The sequence below is a fragment of the Poecilia latipinna genome, unplaced genomic scaffold, assembly GCF_001443285.1.
Source record: "Poecilia latipinna isolate Pla-1442-1.1 unplaced genomic scaffold, P_latipinna-1.0 Scaffold1395, whole genome shotgun sequence".
NCBI classification, from domain to species: Eukaryota; Metazoa; Chordata; class Actinopteri; order Cyprinodontiformes; family Poeciliidae; genus Poecilia; species Poecilia latipinna.
This window is the reverse complement of record NW_015114011.1, coordinates 136,213-155,661: the sequence shown is the minus strand read 5'-3', so window position 1 is coordinate 155,661 and position 19,449 is coordinate 136,213. Positions and strand designations below refer to the sequence as shown.

The window sequence follows — 19,449 nt, the reverse complement described above, 5'->3', positions numbered from 1 at the left end:
GTCGATGAGGCTCTTGATTAAAATCAGAAACAAGGCCACAATTAGTCTCCAAATGTGCTTAAGAGCTGCTGCAAAGTAATGCAAAGAGTCGTGTGTCGGGTGGGCGGAGGGAACGACTGCAGACAGAAATGATGTGTTAATGTTAAGGAAGGATATCAACATGCTTCTGGTTAATGCGTAATAAAAATTACACCCTGTGATAAGACTCCAAAACCTCCCTAATCAAGGCAGTTAGTGACAGCATATTCCATTAAACACTTGATCCTGGATCCCCTTTATTACAGCTCCTTATGTGTGACGGCACACTCATTAGCTTTCAGCTGTAAAAGTTCTGAGCGTTCTAATTATTAGCCACTTTGCTACTTCTGGTTGTTCCTTATGAAAAAAAAAAAAAAAAAAAAAAAGAGACAAAGCCCCGCTTCACCTTTGTCATCCTAATGGGACAAAAGCAAAAATGTATATCTCTGAGTGTGCAACGGATAATGTGGGACGTAAAAGTGCACAATTTCCTGACGTGAAAAAGAAAGAAAGAAAAAAAAACAATCAAATGAAAGAAGACAATTATCTCATTCGTCAGCAATGAGTAAAGGGTTAGGATTATAGGCTTCTTTGTGTTCGCCAACAGGATTCATTTATGAGTCTCAAAATTAGGAAAGGAGAGAACAAAAGAGGGTACAGGGATTTTGAGGTGGAGCAGTCGGCATGGTGCCGCGCTACATTAACACAGCTCAGCGGATGGTTGTTATTGCTCTCTGTTTCAAGGAGGTGTTGAATTAGATTTGCGTAAAAACGTGCTGAGTAGTTCTGAGCTGGAAGAAGCCGAGCTGCTGTTTCAGCCACTCTCCTCCACGTCTCCCCTCACCCGCCTCTCGTTAAGTCGTGGAGAACGTTTTTCACAACTATCACACCTTTATTTTTTGACAACCTTTTATATCCCTTAGTGTGACCATTTATGCAAACAGTGGCATAAAAAACAAAAACAAAAAAAAAAAAACAAGCAGCTATGTTTCAGGAATTACTTTTGCTTTTCTTTGCAAAACAGAGTTAGATTGCCACAGATTCTTAGGTCTGCAGCCATTTTACACACAAGTGTGCTCTCGTCTAAATCATTCCAATGAAGCTCTGGTTCTATATTAAGGGTAGTCTACCAGCTGGTTGGCAGATTACCCCAGTGTCAAGTTTTTGCAGTCTCTAATTTTAGCTTTTGATTTTGCGTGCGTGGCTAAAGATGTTCCGAGTTTATTTGTCATGTATTTCACAAACGTATTCTGATTAAATCACAGTTTGACAGTATAATCACTGTCAAATGTTTACAGGTTCACAGCTAGAAGCTTTACTCCTGACAAAAGCTGCCTCTCCTTTTTTTATTTTACGAGGGAGAAAAGACATGTCTGTTGAATCTCTTAAATTTTTTTTTTTTTTTTTACAGCTCCATATTTCCAGAAAGTTCAAAATGAACTCTTTTTAGGTTATAAAGTGTGGCTGCTGCGACGAGTCAAAAACAAAGAAACGAAACAAAAAAAAAATTCTGAATTCAAAGTCAAAACGTGGCGCCTCAATCCATCTTCCATTCATATCTAAACAGCTGGATCTACACAGGATGACACATGGTGCAGGATTGCCAAAACTTTCAGTATATAATTGAAGAGCCTCCTCACTTGACCTTCATAGTATTTGATCCAGCTTTAATCTTTTTCATATATAGAGGGAATACTTTTGCAAGACGCTCTATTTATATACATATATAAGTAGCCTCAGTGTTTTCGTTTACTGTGCTTCTTCACCGATTATACATCAGTTGTCATTATTTGTATTTATCCTCCGGAGCGTTGTGTTAGTTGCCAGTTCTTTGTGATTCCTTCCAAAAGGCCGCGTACTAAAACAGCATCAGGCTTCGCTTTCTAAGGTGAAACTATTTCTGGTAGAATTTATTTATTTTGGGTGGTAGCAGTATGTGCACCATGTGCAGAGTGACTGTCCTTGAAGGTGAATAGTTTCACCTTCGCTTTCTAAGGTGAAACTATTTCTGGTAGAATTTATTTATTTTGGGTGGTAGCAGTATGTGCACCATGTGCAGAGTGACTGTCCTTGGGTCTATTTCGATTTATTTCATGTTCAATTAAGGCCACTTGAGCCTAAAAATTTTTCTTTAAAAAAAGTTATTTCGAGTATTAGAAAACATTTCTCCAGAGTATGCTTGAAAATATTGATGTGTTTAAGTATTTTAGTGGTGTTTAATCTGTTTGTCGATCAGAAAAGCTGGCGAGGAATCAAATAATTTTTAGGTAACAATCAGACGCAAAGAATAAATACTGAAATCAGGTACACAAAGTTTTTTTGTTCCATTTGCAGCAGGAAGTGAATCAGATTTTTTTCAGTCCTGGACCAAAACATATCCTGATGTTATGTTTGCATGTTTGTCATTTTGATTAAAGCTTATAATATACAATAAGACGGGATTTCGTCAGTATACTTCAAATACTTCAAACTATGAGAACCTGGCAAGGAGGTGAGCAATAAATTACAAAGGACTCAACAGAACAAAAAAAAAAAAAAAACAATAAACAGGACATAAGACACACCCTCTCAAAAATTTGAATCACAAGTGGTCATACTTTGCAGTGACCAGAATATAGCACAGTTGGATTTGGTGTCAGAAAGAAAGTGTTTGGGTTGGGTCCAAACTGTCTTGAATGGGTAATCGATTCCATTGCTTTTCTATAAAGCCTGAAAATGAATCCTCACCTTTTTTGTTTGTAACCTGTATTTTGGACATGCAAGGAACATCTAGTCTGACAAGTTAACTGATCCGGCCACGCGATCTATTAGAGATGACCTCCTTTAAGTAAAGATTTAGAATACCAAAAAGGATTAAATATCACTAGCACATAGATCAAGTGATTTTAGTCTACGTGGTAGATACAATCAAACAATTTGTTTTTGGTTGATTATATCTTTGTTGTGTCAGTGCATCTTGGCAATAACACTATTATACTGTTGGAAAGACTGTTGATTTTACCTAGGAAGTACCAGATTTACAAATCACATTTGAGGGTTAAGCAGCAGAGTTGAGTGTGTGGGTTGAGTCTATGAAAACTTGCCAAATTCTCTCTGGCAGTACCAAATGTCTCATTCTATTACTAACTATGTATTAATGCCATTTGTTAGATTTGATTTTTGGAATCGTAAGATAAAAAGACATATTGGCGAAAAGTTTGCTAATTTAACCCCCAGAAGCCTATGGCGTTGCCACTGGTTGAATAATCTCATCACCGTATCTCTCTGCGCTAAAATCGCCTCCAACTGAAGACCAACTTTGTATTTCCACTGAGGGAGAAGGAATCCCACACTGTCGCACTGCCTCCTCTGTTTGCGATTAGGGAAAGAATAGATTTTCAGCAGCACAACCTCAGATAATCAACTCTGCTGCTCAACCAACAAATTCATTTTCCTTACAAAGGAAAATAAACAGACTTTCTGACAGTATGAGTAAGATTTATTGCCAAGAAGTGCTGTAATAACAAGAAAAACATGGAACAAACACAAGTTCCATTCCTTTACTGCTTCACTGCTACGTGAAAGTGAAAGATGACATAAATCATTTTTGATGGTTAAGGATGGCAAATGGCTAACATTTAGTTCCATGCAGTCATTGCCAAAGTTTTTACAAATGACAAAAAGATGTGCTGTTTTTTTTTTTTTTTTTTTGTTTAATTCACTCTGGCAGGCCTGAACTCAGATGACTGACCAAATCCTGACTGAGATCCATTCTTGTCTCAAGTGCTTGGAATTGAAAATAATTTCTGTTTTTTGTTTTTATCCAGAGGCGTCTCATGAAAATTCCACCGATTCGCAAATGAGGTTAAGATCTAGGGAGTTTCTTTGACACGAGTTCAAACTCTCAGTTCTTTAGAGATTTTGTTATCACTTCTGTCTTCTGCCTAATGGTACTGGAAACTATTTCACTCACGTTGTCTGAAGGAGATACTTTTGGAGGGGGCTTGATTCCTACACAAAAAGTGTTCTTTTCAAAACAGTAAAAGACATGGGTTGCATTATTCTGCAGATATATTTTTTTTCAAGATTTTTCACTTTTTCCTTGTACTTCCTGCAGATCCTATATTCTATCATTCATGTTCTTCTTGGAAAGGAGTGACCTCTTTGCTGCCTTTTCTTCACAAGTCTGCTGTCCAAAGGAAAAGTGTCTCCACTGCATGCTAATAGATGTCAACTTTACAAAGAAGGTGACCATTGGTGACAGATAAAATTATTTTAATCGTGTCTAACCCCCTTCTACTAAGAGTTTACTATGTCACAGCTTGGAAAATGAGTGCTGATAAATGGAATGTGTCAAAAGCTCCTAAAATGATGTTTTTGTACAGAAGAGCGACGAGCTGGTTGTGAATATTAAGGTTGTGAGAAAGTTTTTTTTGGCTTCCTTGATCTTATCATCATATGTATAGTGGGTTTCTGTATATAGGTCAGAAAACTTGTTTGACCAGTCTGGAATTTGACCATGTGGAATAGATTAACATAGCCTAATTTTAGACAGTACTTTTTGCTGTTGGAGTTGTTTAGTTTGGCATGTTAAAAATCACATTTTTTTTTTTAGCTTGACGTCAGAGAGCAGACCACAAGGTAACAAGAAGAAGTGGACTTGGTGAGGATGAAGCCGTGATTGAGAAGACTTGTACTCATAAAGAAGACCTTAGGAAGGCAATTAACTCTATCGTTGGAGCATTAATGTAAAAGTGATTGTCAATGAAGTTTCTTGATAGCAGTTTTGCCTGCGCAAGTATAAATATCTAAACATGTCTCCACTGATCGCTACTGAAACTCTTATTTCTTGTTTTTCTTTTCCAAACAAGTTGGTATTAAAACAAGGTTTTAATAAGTTACAGCTTCAAAATTGCTAAAATTTTCCATCACGTCATTTATTTGCTTAAGTCATTTAGAGGCAATGCCAGAGATTAAACAGGGAATTTGCATTTTTCTTTGTTCTCAAAGCAGAGAACAAAAAGTCATGAAAAAGAGGAGAGCCAAGTGTGCAAACTAAAAGAGTACCACTCTCCATAAGGTGATGTCGTTTCAAAACTATAGTCATTAAGCTGCAAGTGACATGTATGTTAGAGTTTCTGCAGTCTGTGCTGTAAAAGACAAAAAGAAAAAAATATGGAGCCAATATTAGATTGCAGAATGATTATTCTTATCAATTTTAATTACAAATGAGTAGAACACATTATGCCGTTTTGTTTCAAACAGGTGTAAATACAGTAAAATTGTTATTTACGCCAGCCCAAGCCTAATATCAAATAATTTACAGTTTGCCAGCACTATTCACTGAGAAAAAAAAAAAAAAAAGGTTATGTATATTTTTAACACTGTTTGACATTAAGTCAGGGTACATTTTCTTGCTTTAGGTCAGAATTTCGGCTTACTCTTCCTGACAGAACTGGTGCAACCGAGTTACGTTTGTAGACCGTGTTTCTCACACGCACCATTTTTTTTTTTGTCTGCCCATAAATTTTCTATGTGACTGAGGTCAGAGCTTTGTATTCTCAACTCCAAAACATTCTGTTTGTTGCCCTTAAAACCACATTGTGACTAAATTGAAGTCATTTTCTTCTTGGATGTCCCATTTTTTGCCCAATCTTTAACTTTCTGGCTGATGATTATGATGGTACTTCAACATTTCAGCGTAATATTATTTTATCATAGTGTTAAACAAAAAAAACTCCACAACCAAAAACTTTACCCCAGTTTCACTGGGGCTAATGCAACTCTCTCATGAGCTTCAACCAGCATTTGGCTTTCCTTAAGCCATAAGGCTTTTTTGGCTTTCCTTCTGGGACTGGAACACACACTTTAGACACAACGTGTTCATCTCTAAGACAAAAAACTGTATGTGCTACTGTAAATAAAGGTTAGCCGCCAAAGCCGCATCACATTCACGGAAAACACCAGCTTTAAATTTCTTAACCATGGGTGGCCGTCGAGACGCAAGACCATCTGTTTCCAGCCTCTAAAGTTGCAGCATTCAAACCAGATCAGCAGCAAGCATCAAACAGACTTTGATCTCCATCTAAATGAACACCTTGGAGTATAATGTTTGTCTAAATGTGTCCCACACCCAGGTCTACAGCGTGGATAGTAAAGCAGGGTGGGAGCAGCAGATTGCCTGGAGGTTTGGACACCTGTGAGTAGAGCTGGAGTTCGACTTTGTGGCAGCAGGATTTACTGCTCCACCTGAAAGCACCTTCAAATTGTGTGTGTATTTTCCCACCGTCATTATGAAACACTAGACAGAAACGTCTCTTTCATCCTGTTCACACTTTCTCTCATCTTCGCGCCTTGCCTCTAATTTGCATAAGGATAATGCATAAAAATCAGCTCTCCCACATATGTGCAAATTAACTCATTACGTGTACTTTTAAACCACGGCCACTAGTTTGCGCGAAACATTACAGGAATGAGCTTCAGTGATGAAAATTGAACTCTGAAAATGTTTTTGACTCAATACATGTTTTTAAAATGAACTCTCAATAGTGAGAGAAAGCTTATTCTTAAAAAAAAAAAAAAAAAAAAAAAGCTTTTCCACCCAAACTTTCAGAGTACTTGCTTGGGATATTAGGTGAAAGGTTTTATTTGTCAAGAGGTAGAAAATGACATGATTTTTTTAAACGTATACAAATAAAAAGTGCTGTGTACATATCAGTTCAGGCCCCTTTACTCTGATGACCCTAAATAAAATAAGTCACTTTCTAAATGTGTGACACAGGTGCTAGTTCATTTTTCTTTATTTTTTTTTTATCTTAGTTTATGCTACTTTGTGTTATTCCATCAGATGACATGCTAATAAAACACATTGAAGTTTGTGTTTGCAACATGACATAGCATAAAAAGTTCAAGGTGTGTTTTTGAAAGGCACTTTTGAATCGTCATAATTTGGTATTCTACTATAGCACTAATCAAGACAGCTAACACCTTGCTTTACAAAACGTAAATGTTCTTAGAGGGTGCAACTAATTAAAAACCAGCTCAGGCACAAAAATAAAACTCATAATCAGCTTCAATATATTCAGCGACATTCCCCACTTCTTTATTCTGCGCTTTGGCAGCATGAACTCAAACAGTGCTTGATTAAAACCCGTCTGATCCTAAAAGAAAACATAATGCTCATCCTCATTATGTAAATAGTTGCTGTCCCGTTTTAAATTATTCCCAAAAAGCACTCAATAAATGTGAATTCTATTTTGCAAAGACGTCTAACATGAGCATAGATGTCCTCAGTTGTAAAGTGTTGTGTTTCTTTAAAACTTGGCAGGTGAAGTAAATCTCTTTTTCACACCATTCTGTGCGAGTGTGGGTGAGACAATATCAAACTGTGAGGAGGCATTTCACTGGCAGGAACATGGAGATGTGTGAGAGCAAGAAGGAACAATATGACGGCCCATTTTTTTGTGGAATATCTGTTTCATTTTATAGGGCAAAATCGTTTCCGAGGATACACTGCACACTATGCAGGTATATGACAGGTTTTGGCTCTGTCTTTAGTAACGACCTTCATGCCGATTGAATGGAAGCTATGCTGCCATCTTTATAGTATTAACTAAACAAAACTGGGACAATGCATCCTTGCAACTTTTGAGATATGAACGTCCAATACTATTAGAGACGCTATTGGCTGGTGTTTGCAAAGCAGCCAAAATAACACCAAAGACCATGTATTATAAAACTATCCAAGAAGGACAGAAAAAATGTACATTCACCAGAAAAACTGCAGCAAGAACATTAAGAGCAGCAGGTGTGAGAAGACTGGAACAGATGTAACAATGCATAAAAAAACACATTAACCACAAGCAGACAATAGATAAGGAAAGCAAAGTGCAATAAAAAACCAAGCAGAAAACAAGACAAAAAAAAATCAAAAGAGATTAGCAGAATGAGAAGCCCTAATTACAAAGAAACTAAAACAAAGATAGATAATTAGTGCTAACATAATTAATGGACACAAAGCAACAGAAAAAGACTTGGGAAAAGAAAAGTAAAATGGAAAAATAATGCAAATCCAGAGCTCTCTGTGCAGCAGGCTGCTGCTGCATCCATTTCGGTTCTTCTTCTTCTTTTTCCATTTATATGTGCTCACAGTCCTATAATTAACACGGATTCATCGAGACGCACAGAGCAGTCATCTGAGTCTATGCATGTTCAGCTCGTCCTGTTGCAGGAATGACTGACGCACAGCAAAATGATCTCCCTTTCACTAAACAGGTCCAAGTCAGGAGGCCAGCTCATGAGAGAAATTTGATTATTTTAAATTGAATGCGGTTTTGTGAAACTTCACTGAAAGGTCAAAACTAGTTTGCGACAACTAACTCATTTGACTGTCTGCTTTGCTGTCACGCATCTGAATCATCCTGTCAAAATCCAAACATTTAGTTTTTATTTCAGATTTCCTGCATTATGAGATGTTTCAATACCGTTGTTTTTTTTTATTTGTTTTTTTTATGTTCAATACCTCCCTATGCTATTGTGTGAAAATGTTGCTAATGCTTTGCAAATTTGTGAAAAAAATAAATTTAAGTCTTCCTGAATCCTAGCATAACATTCGTAAAACAACAGTTCCTCTTGTTGTTTCATTAATGCAATTTTCCATTTTGCTGCTCCTGAAGCAATATCTCTGCTTTCTTGGCAACTCAGTTAGCATTTACAAAGAGTCTCGTTCAGATGTAAACATTAATCCCGGAATAATGGTCTAAGAACTCTGGAGGTTCACAGATAAACTACCCCTATCTGATTAACACGAGAACCGGTGGAGTGCAATGATAAGAGTCTCTGACATCCACAAAATACTTGGAATTTAAAAACTTGATGAGTTGGAACATGTTGGCTGTTGCTGTGCTTGCATCCATGCTGTGACACCATTCTGGTTCACAGATCTACAATTCTTCCAGCCTCATGGTTTCTTTTTTATTATGCCATCTGTGATATCCGGTCAAACTAAGGAGAGATCTAAAAAAAAATCACTTGAGTGATTTGGTGAATAATTTGATAAAGCCCAATGCCTTCAAGAAATATGGGGTTTGTTTGTCATAAAAAAAAAAAAAAAAGTTCCAAGTTAAAAGTTGTTTTGCAACTTGGAACATTTTTAATAGACCGCTTACAATGAATAAAAAAAATCCATGAAAAAGTAATAAATCTGTATGTCTGACCTCTGTTTTATAATAACACTGCAGTTAGCATCTGTAAACTCCATCCCATTTATTGATATTCCTGGTAAAGGTGCGTTACAGGTCTAACAATACTGTGAAAGTTTTGGTTAGTCACTATGTTTTTGTAGCCGTTTACCAACTTATACGTGCATAGGATGTTCTGTTGTATTTACCCTTTTGAAGTGACTAAGATAAACTTCTGTCATGTTTATCCCCCAAGCAAACAGGAAGCTTTGGATCACCTGATTCAAGTGACTCCTGGATCTTCTCTTAGAAGAAATTCAACAGGTTTAACTTGATGTTTAATTTATGACGTTATCATGCTGAAGTAAAAGATCCATTTCCTTTCAAACATCTTTGCCGCAAGTGAAGACAATTCTGAAAGATGTACCATCAGTTTAGATTAGCATAAAGAAAAATAACCATTAGCTTGGGTATGAACATGTTTGTCGTTATATGCGTCAGAGGTGCTGGTTAACAGCTAAGAAGAGCTAAGTTATGTGAGTATAGAAGACGTGGTAGCAGATTTTGACAGAAAATCAGAAAGGAAATGTTAATTGTATTCATATTATGTGGTACTTGAAAATGATTACAAATCACTTTGTTAGCTTGCATAGTTGCAAAGTGATTTGTTCTACAAGAACGAAAAACTGAAAGTTTCTCCTAGATTTCTGTAAAACAAAGAAAATTCACATTTATTATATTTCATGGCGCTTCAGTAACATTTGGATAAAATCTGTGGCACTGACTTATACCACAGGTTTTCTCTCCAGTGATCATTATTTATAAAAAAAAACTTACCATGCAGTAATATGATAAAGACCAGTGCATTAACTATTGGGAGTAAAAACACATCCAGAAGTCTTTCAGAAAAAGAAAAAGCGGTGAAAGGATACTGGTGGTCCAGACGGTGCCATAGGCTTTGTGATGTGTCCTGCCTCTTGGTATCAACCTGTAGACCAGAAGAGAAGCAATATTACTCTTTAGCCACAAAAAACACCCTCTAAAGTCTCTGCTGTGTGATGGGAAGTGATGAAAACCGGCACTCCTGGACAGCCTGAGGGGCTATATCCACTCATCTCCACTTATACAAGTGAGACCTCTGGGCGGCCATAGTGGAAACGTCCCAATCTCATAACCTGCACAATCCCTAAAGTGCAGTTACAGTGAGACCACAGCCTGAGATCCTCCTCCTGTACGGAGTCACACCCCGAGCAAGGTTACAAACACACCAGAACTTGGCCTCGTCCCTCCAGCGGGATGAATCTCCAGCCTTGACGGCCCCATCTTTGTTTGGCCAATCAATGCAAAAGAGATTCACAGACTTCTTCTGATTCATAGCATGCAGATAAGAGAAAGGTTACAAGGAAAAACAAAAAACAAAAGATGAAAGAGATATGCTAAAGAGCTGCTGGGATGCACCAGTGAGATGAGGTGAGAGGTGTTTGTATGCATAGATGCGTCCATGCAAAAAAACACACAAAAAAACCCAGCAGCTTTTACTTGTGCGGCGAAGGATGTGGTGCACGAGACTCAAAAGTGCATTTCCTTTACTTTTATGTTAGGTGGTGTGCAACTAAAATGCAGAGACCAGACTGAAGGTAGTAGCCTTTAATATGAAACCAGGATGCATTATAGTAGTAACTCACTGTAATTTTGGGTAGTATTCAAAAAAAGGAAATAACTAGGGCACTTACAAGTATGTGTGCAGATTCAGAAAATAAAGTTTAACAGCCTCTACACACAGCATGTATGAAAAATATGCGCCGACATCTTTCATGCTAAAGTTACTGATATGCTTTTCTTTAATGGAGACCCGCACTCATCTTTCCAAGGTTTATTTGGGAAAGAATGTTTTCTAAAGAAAAAACTTTTCTAAGATAAACTTGTGATGGGTATGTAAGCAGTCCTCTCATTTGCATTTGAAACAAGTACTTATTTGATAATCAGTGACTGGCTTATTTATTTTTTTTATCTAAGAGTCATAAGTCAATGTAGAGCTTGCAGGGAAAAATTAAAAATGCAGACTTTAGTGAAATGATTCACAGATATGTTTAATAATGAAAAAAAAAAATGAATTCCTCATCTTTTACCTCAGAGGAAACATCCTGAAGGTTGCCGTCTGTCTCCTCTTCCTCTCTGTAGTAAGACACAGAAAGGTTAAGAAAACATCCTGACTCAATGACATAAAACATACAAAATGCTCTTCCTCAACGCCTCTGTGATTGTGTCTTTTCTTTATGGCGATTTTGACAGGGATATTGCTAACGTTACCTTAGTATACTCTGATTGTCTGTCCTATAGAAATTTCTTCTTGACCAGTATTTATGCGTTTAGCTTCGTCTTGCTCCTGGATTGAGCAAGACGAAGCTGCAATGGCAATGGCAGCAGTGCTATTGCTGCCATTAACGTTGTGTCCTTTTTTTTTTTCTTTTGTGAGCTTTGGAATGTACTTGGATCTCAGTGCTTAGGTGTTTTTAATTTCGAAATACGACTAAAAATGTAAAAAAAAAAAAAGATTTTGTGTTTAGCAGTGTTTCTTTTCTGGACAGAGTAACTGTAGGAGGGATTGTTGCCAGTAACTTTGTAATCTCTTTGCTTTTCTTTGATGTAGAAATTACCCCAGGCTCTGGACTTCTTCATTTAGCTATATGTCCTTCTTGGACACTGACAGACGTCTGACTCCTATTAGTTTGTGTACTATAGTTTTTTTCTTTTCTTTTATGTAGAAAGTACCCTTGACTCTGTGCTAGCTGTATTTTTTTTTTTTTTCTTTTTGGGGAAGCTTACGTAGGCATTGCTCCCATTAACTGTGGATACTCTTTTTACTTTTCTACTTATGGGCCAGTGAGTTCTTTCCGTTGTTCTCTCATCTCCCAGGGTGGCCCTGCTGGAGTTTTATTTAATGGTGCCACATGTTCACAAAGACTGAGGGATTGCTGAAAATGTAGCTGACTACATGTACTGAGGTGGCTTCTGTACCAACTGGCATTATATGATCAATATAATTTTAATGTGTTATAATTTAAACTGACCTTCGAATACAATTTGTCATGATTCTGATCATATGTTTCTACTGTACTTCAGTGAACTGGACTTGACATGAACTGAATTGGGATCGATTAAAATCTATTTAGTTGGATACCCATCTGGCTTTTTTGTGTTGTAAACACCCACTTCTTCCACGTCACACCAGGAAAATGTCAGTGGGGTAAAACCTTTGATAAATGACAAAACGGAGCAGGAATCTGCTAGGCATGCTACACGGCTGCTGTGATTACGCTGCAGAGGTGCAGCGTTGCGTCGGCTGCTCGGCTTGCACACTTTGACTGGAAATACAGTGACGCAGCAGCAGCAGCAGCAGACTCTGAATGCCCAGTGAGCCACTTCTTGGGAAAACAACAGCATCGTCTTGCCTTTCATTCACCCCACTAATCCATGTGAACTCATTGGGCCGTGGGAGTAAAATGTCTCAAGGCGCATAAATGGCTGCTGATGTTTGCTCCGGCAGGTCAGCAGTTAACTCTAAGAGCCCAGCAGTGCTGCTCAGGACACTTTGAGAAATCCTACTGCTATTTATCACCGTGTGTCTGTGAGGCTTTTGAATGTGCTGACACAAACGGCCTTTACCAGCAGCTCCCTGCAATAACCGCCCAGGAGGTTCTCATCAGAGCAACAAAGTGCTGCGACAACTTAAAGCTGTGCACATTTAGGTCTTGGCTGCTCTCCCTCCACAGCCCAGCTCTCTCTCTCTCTCTCTCTCTCGCTGTTTATTTAGAACAGACTTAAGATATTGCCTCTCAGATCATTATTCTTCATTATGTTGATGTAACTTAATTTTCAGTTTTGGTCCTGTATGCAGCAGAACTTAGATTATTTTGTGCTTTTCATATGTTCTGTTGTTTTCCATTATACGTCCTCCTGTCGCCTTCAAACTAGCATAGCTACAATACTTGCGATACGACATAGAAACAAGAAGGGCAAAAGTGAACAATTTTCAGTTGTTTTATTGAGACCTAAGACCTCTGCGTTCTCTACCTCCTTAAACATAAAACCTCTAAAAATTTAGCTTTTTAGTATGCAAGCCATATTCTAAAACTAACACTATACGTCCAACTGAACAGACCATTGCTATGTTCAAACATAGTGGGGGCAGCATAATGCTTTGGGGATGTTTTTCTTCTGATCAGAGCTGGTGGGAAGACAGATGGAAATACATAGATTGAGATTCTTAAAAGACTTGAGGCAGTGATAGGGATGGTAAAGAGCACAGACCTTTCAGAAGAATAGCCTCAACTCTATCGCCGGAAATACTTTAAAATGGTTTAGGTCAAGGCATGTTAATGTGATAAAATGGTCCAGGTAAAGTTCACACTTAAATCCAACGGAATATTGTGAGATTTGATCTTCTCATCAGATCTACTGAGCTTAAAATATATATTGAAAAAGGAAGAATGGGCAAAGCATTCAGCTTGAAACTTCGAATAGACAAGCAGCTGTACTTGCAGCAAAATATGGTTCTTAAAAAAGCCACCTTTTTTTAGATTTTTATATGGAAAACATTTTGAAAATCATGTATACATTGTTTTTTTTTCATGTCTCATTCATTATGCACTACTTTTTGTCCAGGATCTGTGACATAAAATCCAAATGAAATTCGCTGAAGTTCGGTGTTGTATTGTGACAAAATGTGAATAAATTCAAGAGGTATGCATACTTTTGCAATTCATTGTAGCTTCTTTTTTTTCTGCCTTTTTTTCCCCACCTGTTTTTACACCTATTTTGCAGCACCTGCTGTCTGCAGTAATTTGTCTCCCTTTTTATCTTCTCTACAACGACTTCTCCCCGATTACTCTTCCTGTTTTTACAACACCTCCTTTAAATTCTCTTCCTTCACACCTCCAACTCTCAACTCCTGTTCTAATTATTCAGCCAACCCAGGGCTCCATTCTTCTTTTTCGAAGAAAAGTAAGACTAAATCGAGTCGCACAAGGGTTTTGGTAAGTAGTCGCACGAGATTTGCGGCTCACAAGCGCAGTTATGTTGGCTCAGCTATGGAGCTGTTGTTTTTACTGCTTCTTTACGGCACAGTGCAAATCGCTGCAGGATGTGGCAGGCCGTGACAGGCCTGGGCAGCCTGGCGATGCACATGACACAGCACCTTCGTCTGGCGGGACATATTCCGTGTCGACAGGCTGCGTCACCGAGCTGATGGAGAGAGGAACGGGCAGGTGAGGTGTGAGGGAAAGAGGGAAGACGGATCCAGAGTCGTGAGCACGACGGAGGATGATCGGTGACGACTTGACAGTGACAAGATGGGTTGATGTAATGCCGGAGAATATGTGAGTAAAAGATTGAGCGGGAGACGGGCCAGAGCAGTTTGAGAAAGAGACGTGTAAGAGGATACGAGAGAGCTGCGTTCTTTTCCAGAACCAAGGTGTAGCAAAGACAAGGAAGGGAGTGTTTCTGTGTGGAGAGGCTGCTTTATGAAATATTTAGTTGTACGTTTGTCTCCTACCACAGCCTTGCTTTTTACTATCAATGCCCCTCTTGTGCTCTGCAGCCATTGTTTTATATTCATTCAGCCCAAGCTCCTCAACTCTTCTCTAATTCAGAAGAATAAATCTGAAATCTTGTCACAGTGGCTTAAATATTTATGGAACTTCAAATTCGATGCATTTTCTTATCATTTTAAGATGACAAGTTTCAATGTTTCTATCTGATTAACAAAAAAATATACAAAATAATTGCAAAGGTTATAACATACTTAAAAAAATAAAAAAATAAAATTTACAAATAAAAATCTTTGATGTGCAGTGTCCATTTGTTTTCAAGCTTCTTTACTTTGATCTAAGTACAAACCACTGCAGATGTCACCACATCTGGTGGTGGCAGCATTACGCTGTGGGGAAAGCTTTTCTTCAGCAGAGACAGGGAAGCTGAAGAAAGCTGATGGAAGGAGTAATGTCGCTAAATCATGCTCAGAAAAAAAAAAAAGTTTTCCAACTGGGAGCGTGAGGTTCACTTTCCATCAAGACCACGGCTGTCAAAAAGCGTACTCACGTTTCAGAATGGCTCAGTAAAAGTTCAAAGAAGCCGTGGCAACTCTTGAAAATGGATTTTCAAAGGACACTCTCCAGCAAAATGTTGGTACCGTTATATTTTTACTGTATTTATCCAGAGATTAAATTACACATAAATGGACTCTATTTCCTATTTAGGTGACTTCTGAAGACTACTGCTTGAAATGGATTTTATTTAAAGGTATCAGGATAAGGGGGGCTGAATGCCTGCCACAATTTTCCAATTTAAAATCTTTTGAAAATAAAGCGTCCCTTTGTTTATACTATGGATTACATTCTGCTGGCGTATCCTCTGCCATTTCAATAAAATCTAACAGTGCTGGTGGATGTAATGTGCTGGACAAAGTACTGGAAATTTGGCAACAATAAACAAACAATGAGAAGACGAAATAAAGTGCACGAGAGACGGAAACACGAGAAACTTTGCATAGATGCATATCCATTTCAGGAAATAGAGAACAATAAAGATCGGCCCAGTTGCCACAGCATGATGTGAAGCCCTGATTGTCCCGCCTGGCTCCCAAAATAAGGTCGAGCTCTCCATTCTGCTGGGAAAGCACACCCAACACAAATAACATCCCACTCAAAGAGAAGCGCACAATAGCTGTAAGTTGATCTCCTGCAATCTGGCTAAAACTGTGGGACTGAAATGTGCAATGAATCCAACAGAAAAGTCCCTGCTCCTCCTTCTGAGCTCCTGTGTGCTGATAAAATCTGGACCGTCTGCCTCAGAGGTCAGTTGTGACTCAAGCGCTCCTTGACTCACTGTGGCACGTCACAGCACTTTGCGCATGGCCTTCGCTTGCGAGCCATCCGCTTGCTTTTTCATCACGATTTCAAGGAATGCCTTAATAGTTCCAGTACCTTATTTTGTTTACATCATTTTTGCCAAACAAAATCAGGCATGCAAGAACATCCATGCTTGCAAGTTAACACTTCTATTATGCAGGATGAACAGGGACGTTTGTTATGAGATGTGTGTGTATGTGCGAATGTGTGCTTGTGTCTCCGTGGCGCCATCAGTCCATGTGACACTGGTGGAGATGATAAAGCCAAGCTGTTTGTGTTCACATAATGAACACGAAGAGGAGTTCATAACTTTACTGTAAAATATTTAAACGGCCCCTCTGTTTCTGTGGGTGGGACGAAAAAGAGGAATTTAAAGAGGAATGGGTGATGTTAAAGATAAAAACAAAGGAGGCTCACAGGCAATGTGTTGAGGTTTTTTTTTTTTTTTTTTTCCCCCCCAACACATGGTTTAGACCAAAGAAAGCTGTAAGTCATCATTGGAGTTTCCTGTTCCCGACTCCCACTGGGCTGCTTTTTCCCTCTGGAGACGCTAAGAACATACTCGATGGTGTACACAGCACCTCGACAGGAACTGGAACGAGCAACAACACATTTACAGCCCAGTGCAACATATACAAAGAGAATACGGTGTTAAAAACACAAATCGAAATGGACATTTTAATCACTTAGCTGTTACAGATCATATCTGCTTGGACATACAGGTACAAAAACATATCACTTTTTCATTGGATTCATTTTCATGGGCTTCCGTCTCTGATTCTAGGAATAGATTTCACGTCTCCGTCGGAAAATCGAGTGTTTTGAGAAACAAAATGTTAACATGCATGAGCATCACTCAGGCCTCTCATGTTGCGATTTTAAACAATATACACACATAAAACAAAGAACAATGTAAGATAGGTTTCCATCTTTGTTTTGTGAGCTTTGAAAAAAAAAAAAAAAAAAGAACTGCTGCTCATACATGACCAGATCCAAGCCTGCTATATTTGGGTCAGTCTGCAGAAACGGCAGATGAGAATCCCACTGCCTCTGAAGCTTTAACCTCAATTCCGCATGACTTGAGCTGGTGTAAAAATAAAATTGGCAGAGTACAGCAGTGTTTCTCTGTGTGTGCACTGGTGCAGGTTATCAGATGCATGAATGTGACTGATATCGGCAGGCTGTGGAAATTATGTACATTACAGCATGGTTCATTATCCTCTTTATTTGCTTTTTTGGCATGCTGACGAACAAACACCCACTCAACAGATGTCCAAATGTTTGAGCATTAATTCTTTTGTTAGGACTGTTAGGACCTCCGGGGTAATAATGAACAAAAATTGCATTGAATGTGATCAGGAAAGCTTTTCATGTTTCGGAAATAAGACGGACACAAAATGACATTGGTTGTTTTAAACATACTTGTGTGACAAGTGCGTGGATTTTACGCTGCTGGATTTGAACAGGTCTCGTCTTGTAAAGTATGCAGATATGGTATTTGTTGTAAACTTGGTGTACAAGTAAACTGTGAATACAGATGCCAAGGCAGATAGCTAGTAAGCTAGGTGGCTAGATAGCAACAAAATATAGAAAGAGACAGAAAAATAAATAAATACATATAAACAGTGCCTTTCACAACAGAAATGATCAGTGGTACTATTCAACGCCTAATTCATCCATTCCAAAACCAATTTGGACGTACAGTTCAGGACCAATTTATTTATGTCCTGAGAAGATTTAGTTTTAAAATAATATTTCAATTTTACCAACGTGTTTCTTCTGACTAGATTAAGAGTTTTGAATGACTTGGTTAGATGCCCAACTTAAATATGACAGGATATATAATGAGGGTTACGAACCTGAAAGACGTGGAGCCCATTGGCAAAGATAAATTACCAAAATATCAGTGGAAACATGTTGCACGGCAGTTATTAGAAGAGAGTGACTGCTTTTGAGCCAGCTTACGCTTTTTCATTGATTAATTAAATAATTATAATTTAAAAATTAATACCATCATTGGCAGCTACAAAAATTAGAATTGTCTGTGCCTTGCTAAAAGCAATTTTACCAAATATCCCAAGGCTAAGATTAACACAGAACTCATGCCAATGTTGAGTGCACGAAAACATCTGACCGGCTCCTTGGATAATTGCTATTTTAACAGTGAAAAATGGCGCCATCAGTAAAAAACATTGCATTACTTATGTATAAGCAAAACCTAAAGGACCCTGGAAAATGTGCAGCAGATCAATACGACTCTTATGTTTCTAAACTAAAAATAACAAAACCACAGCCAGCGGCGGCATCCAGGATCTTTTTGTCAAGAGTTTAAACAAAGAGAAACAAAAGGCAATGTTCTGCTCAAGATGTTCATTTAAAGCGTACAAATTGGCTTTGTGTCTTATTTAAAAAAATACAAGTAAATCAAGAGGTGTGGGAAGGTTTTGGATTTGCTGCTATTATCTAAAGCTAATCTAAACTGGCAGAGTTAAAACATTACTACATCTATAAGGATTAAGTGCAGCCATTAAACTTAAATGACAAGACTTTAATTAATTAAGGGTTAGAAATTCTATGAAATAAAATTTACAGCAATGTGTTCTTTCACATGGATTTCTTCTAAATGTTTTTTTTTTTTTATTTATTTTATGCAAGACTGTGTCAAGTGAGATTAAAACGTACACCAACATTTTTCGACACTTCCTGTGCTGATTAATCAGCCACTGATCCATGCTGCCGTTCGATCGGGAACGGAAGGCGAAACACAGCAGCTATTGCTTCGCCTCGTTCTCCAATTCTGCTCCGTGTGACATTTCTCACATATTTTAACACTGTCTGAGATGCTGAATACATAATATGTCCCTGCAATGTGGGAGCTGACAACTATCAGTGTTTCAGATCTTGTCACTTCACTAGGAAGGAATTGTTTAGATTTCAGAGCCAAGGACAGTCGGGGAGATGAGGTGAGGATTGCCAAATCTATTGCTATGACACAGAGTTCATTTGCCAGTGTGCCGTTCACCTGGATTCCTCAACGTGACACAAGGAAACAGAGTAAATTTAGTGTAGTGGTGTCATCTAAGACATGGGAGGATATGACAAGGCGACAATTGTCTACGCAAAAGGAAAGTACTGCCACAATGGTAGCTGTAGAAAAAAATGCGAGTCTTTTTCAATAAAAATTATGCTTTTTGTTACAAAATTCTCAATCACAGTATCCTACAAACTTATTTACTCATCTAAAGCTTTTCAATTATTTCTCACATTACAACAAGTATCGATGTATGTTGTCGTAAATTTATTTGATAAGTCGACACAGAGTAGATTCGGTTATGAAATCGATGGAAAATATGATAAAAAAAAAA

The 19,449-nt window shown here is 38.1% G+C and overlaps 1 protein-coding gene and 1 long non-coding RNA gene across 2 annotated transcripts in view; one reads left to right on the top strand and one right to left on the bottom strand.

The window, feature by feature from the left end:
- The window catches only part of LOC106962287 (sodium/hydrogen exchanger 9-like), a 93,943-nt gene that overhangs the window by 5,443 nt on the left and 69,051 nt on the right, over positions 1 to 19,449 (bottom strand). Inside the window, exons 13-14 of the mRNA XM_015056606.1 lie at positions 11,306 to 11,351; positions 10,109 to 10,164 (exon numbers count right to left, since the gene is read on the bottom strand). Of these exons, the coding sequence (XP_014912092.1) occupies positions 10,109 to 10,164; positions 11,306 to 11,351 (102 nt within the window). The remainder of the gene's footprint in view (positions 1 to 10,108; positions 10,165 to 11,305; positions 11,352 to 19,449) is intronic.
- Positions 2,668 to 5,947, top strand: LOC106962290 (uncharacterized). Its single transcript, XR_001427941.1, has 2 exons — positions 2,668 to 4,244; positions 4,613 to 5,947. It is a non-coding gene; the product is annotated as an uncharacterized LOC106962290 (long non-coding RNA).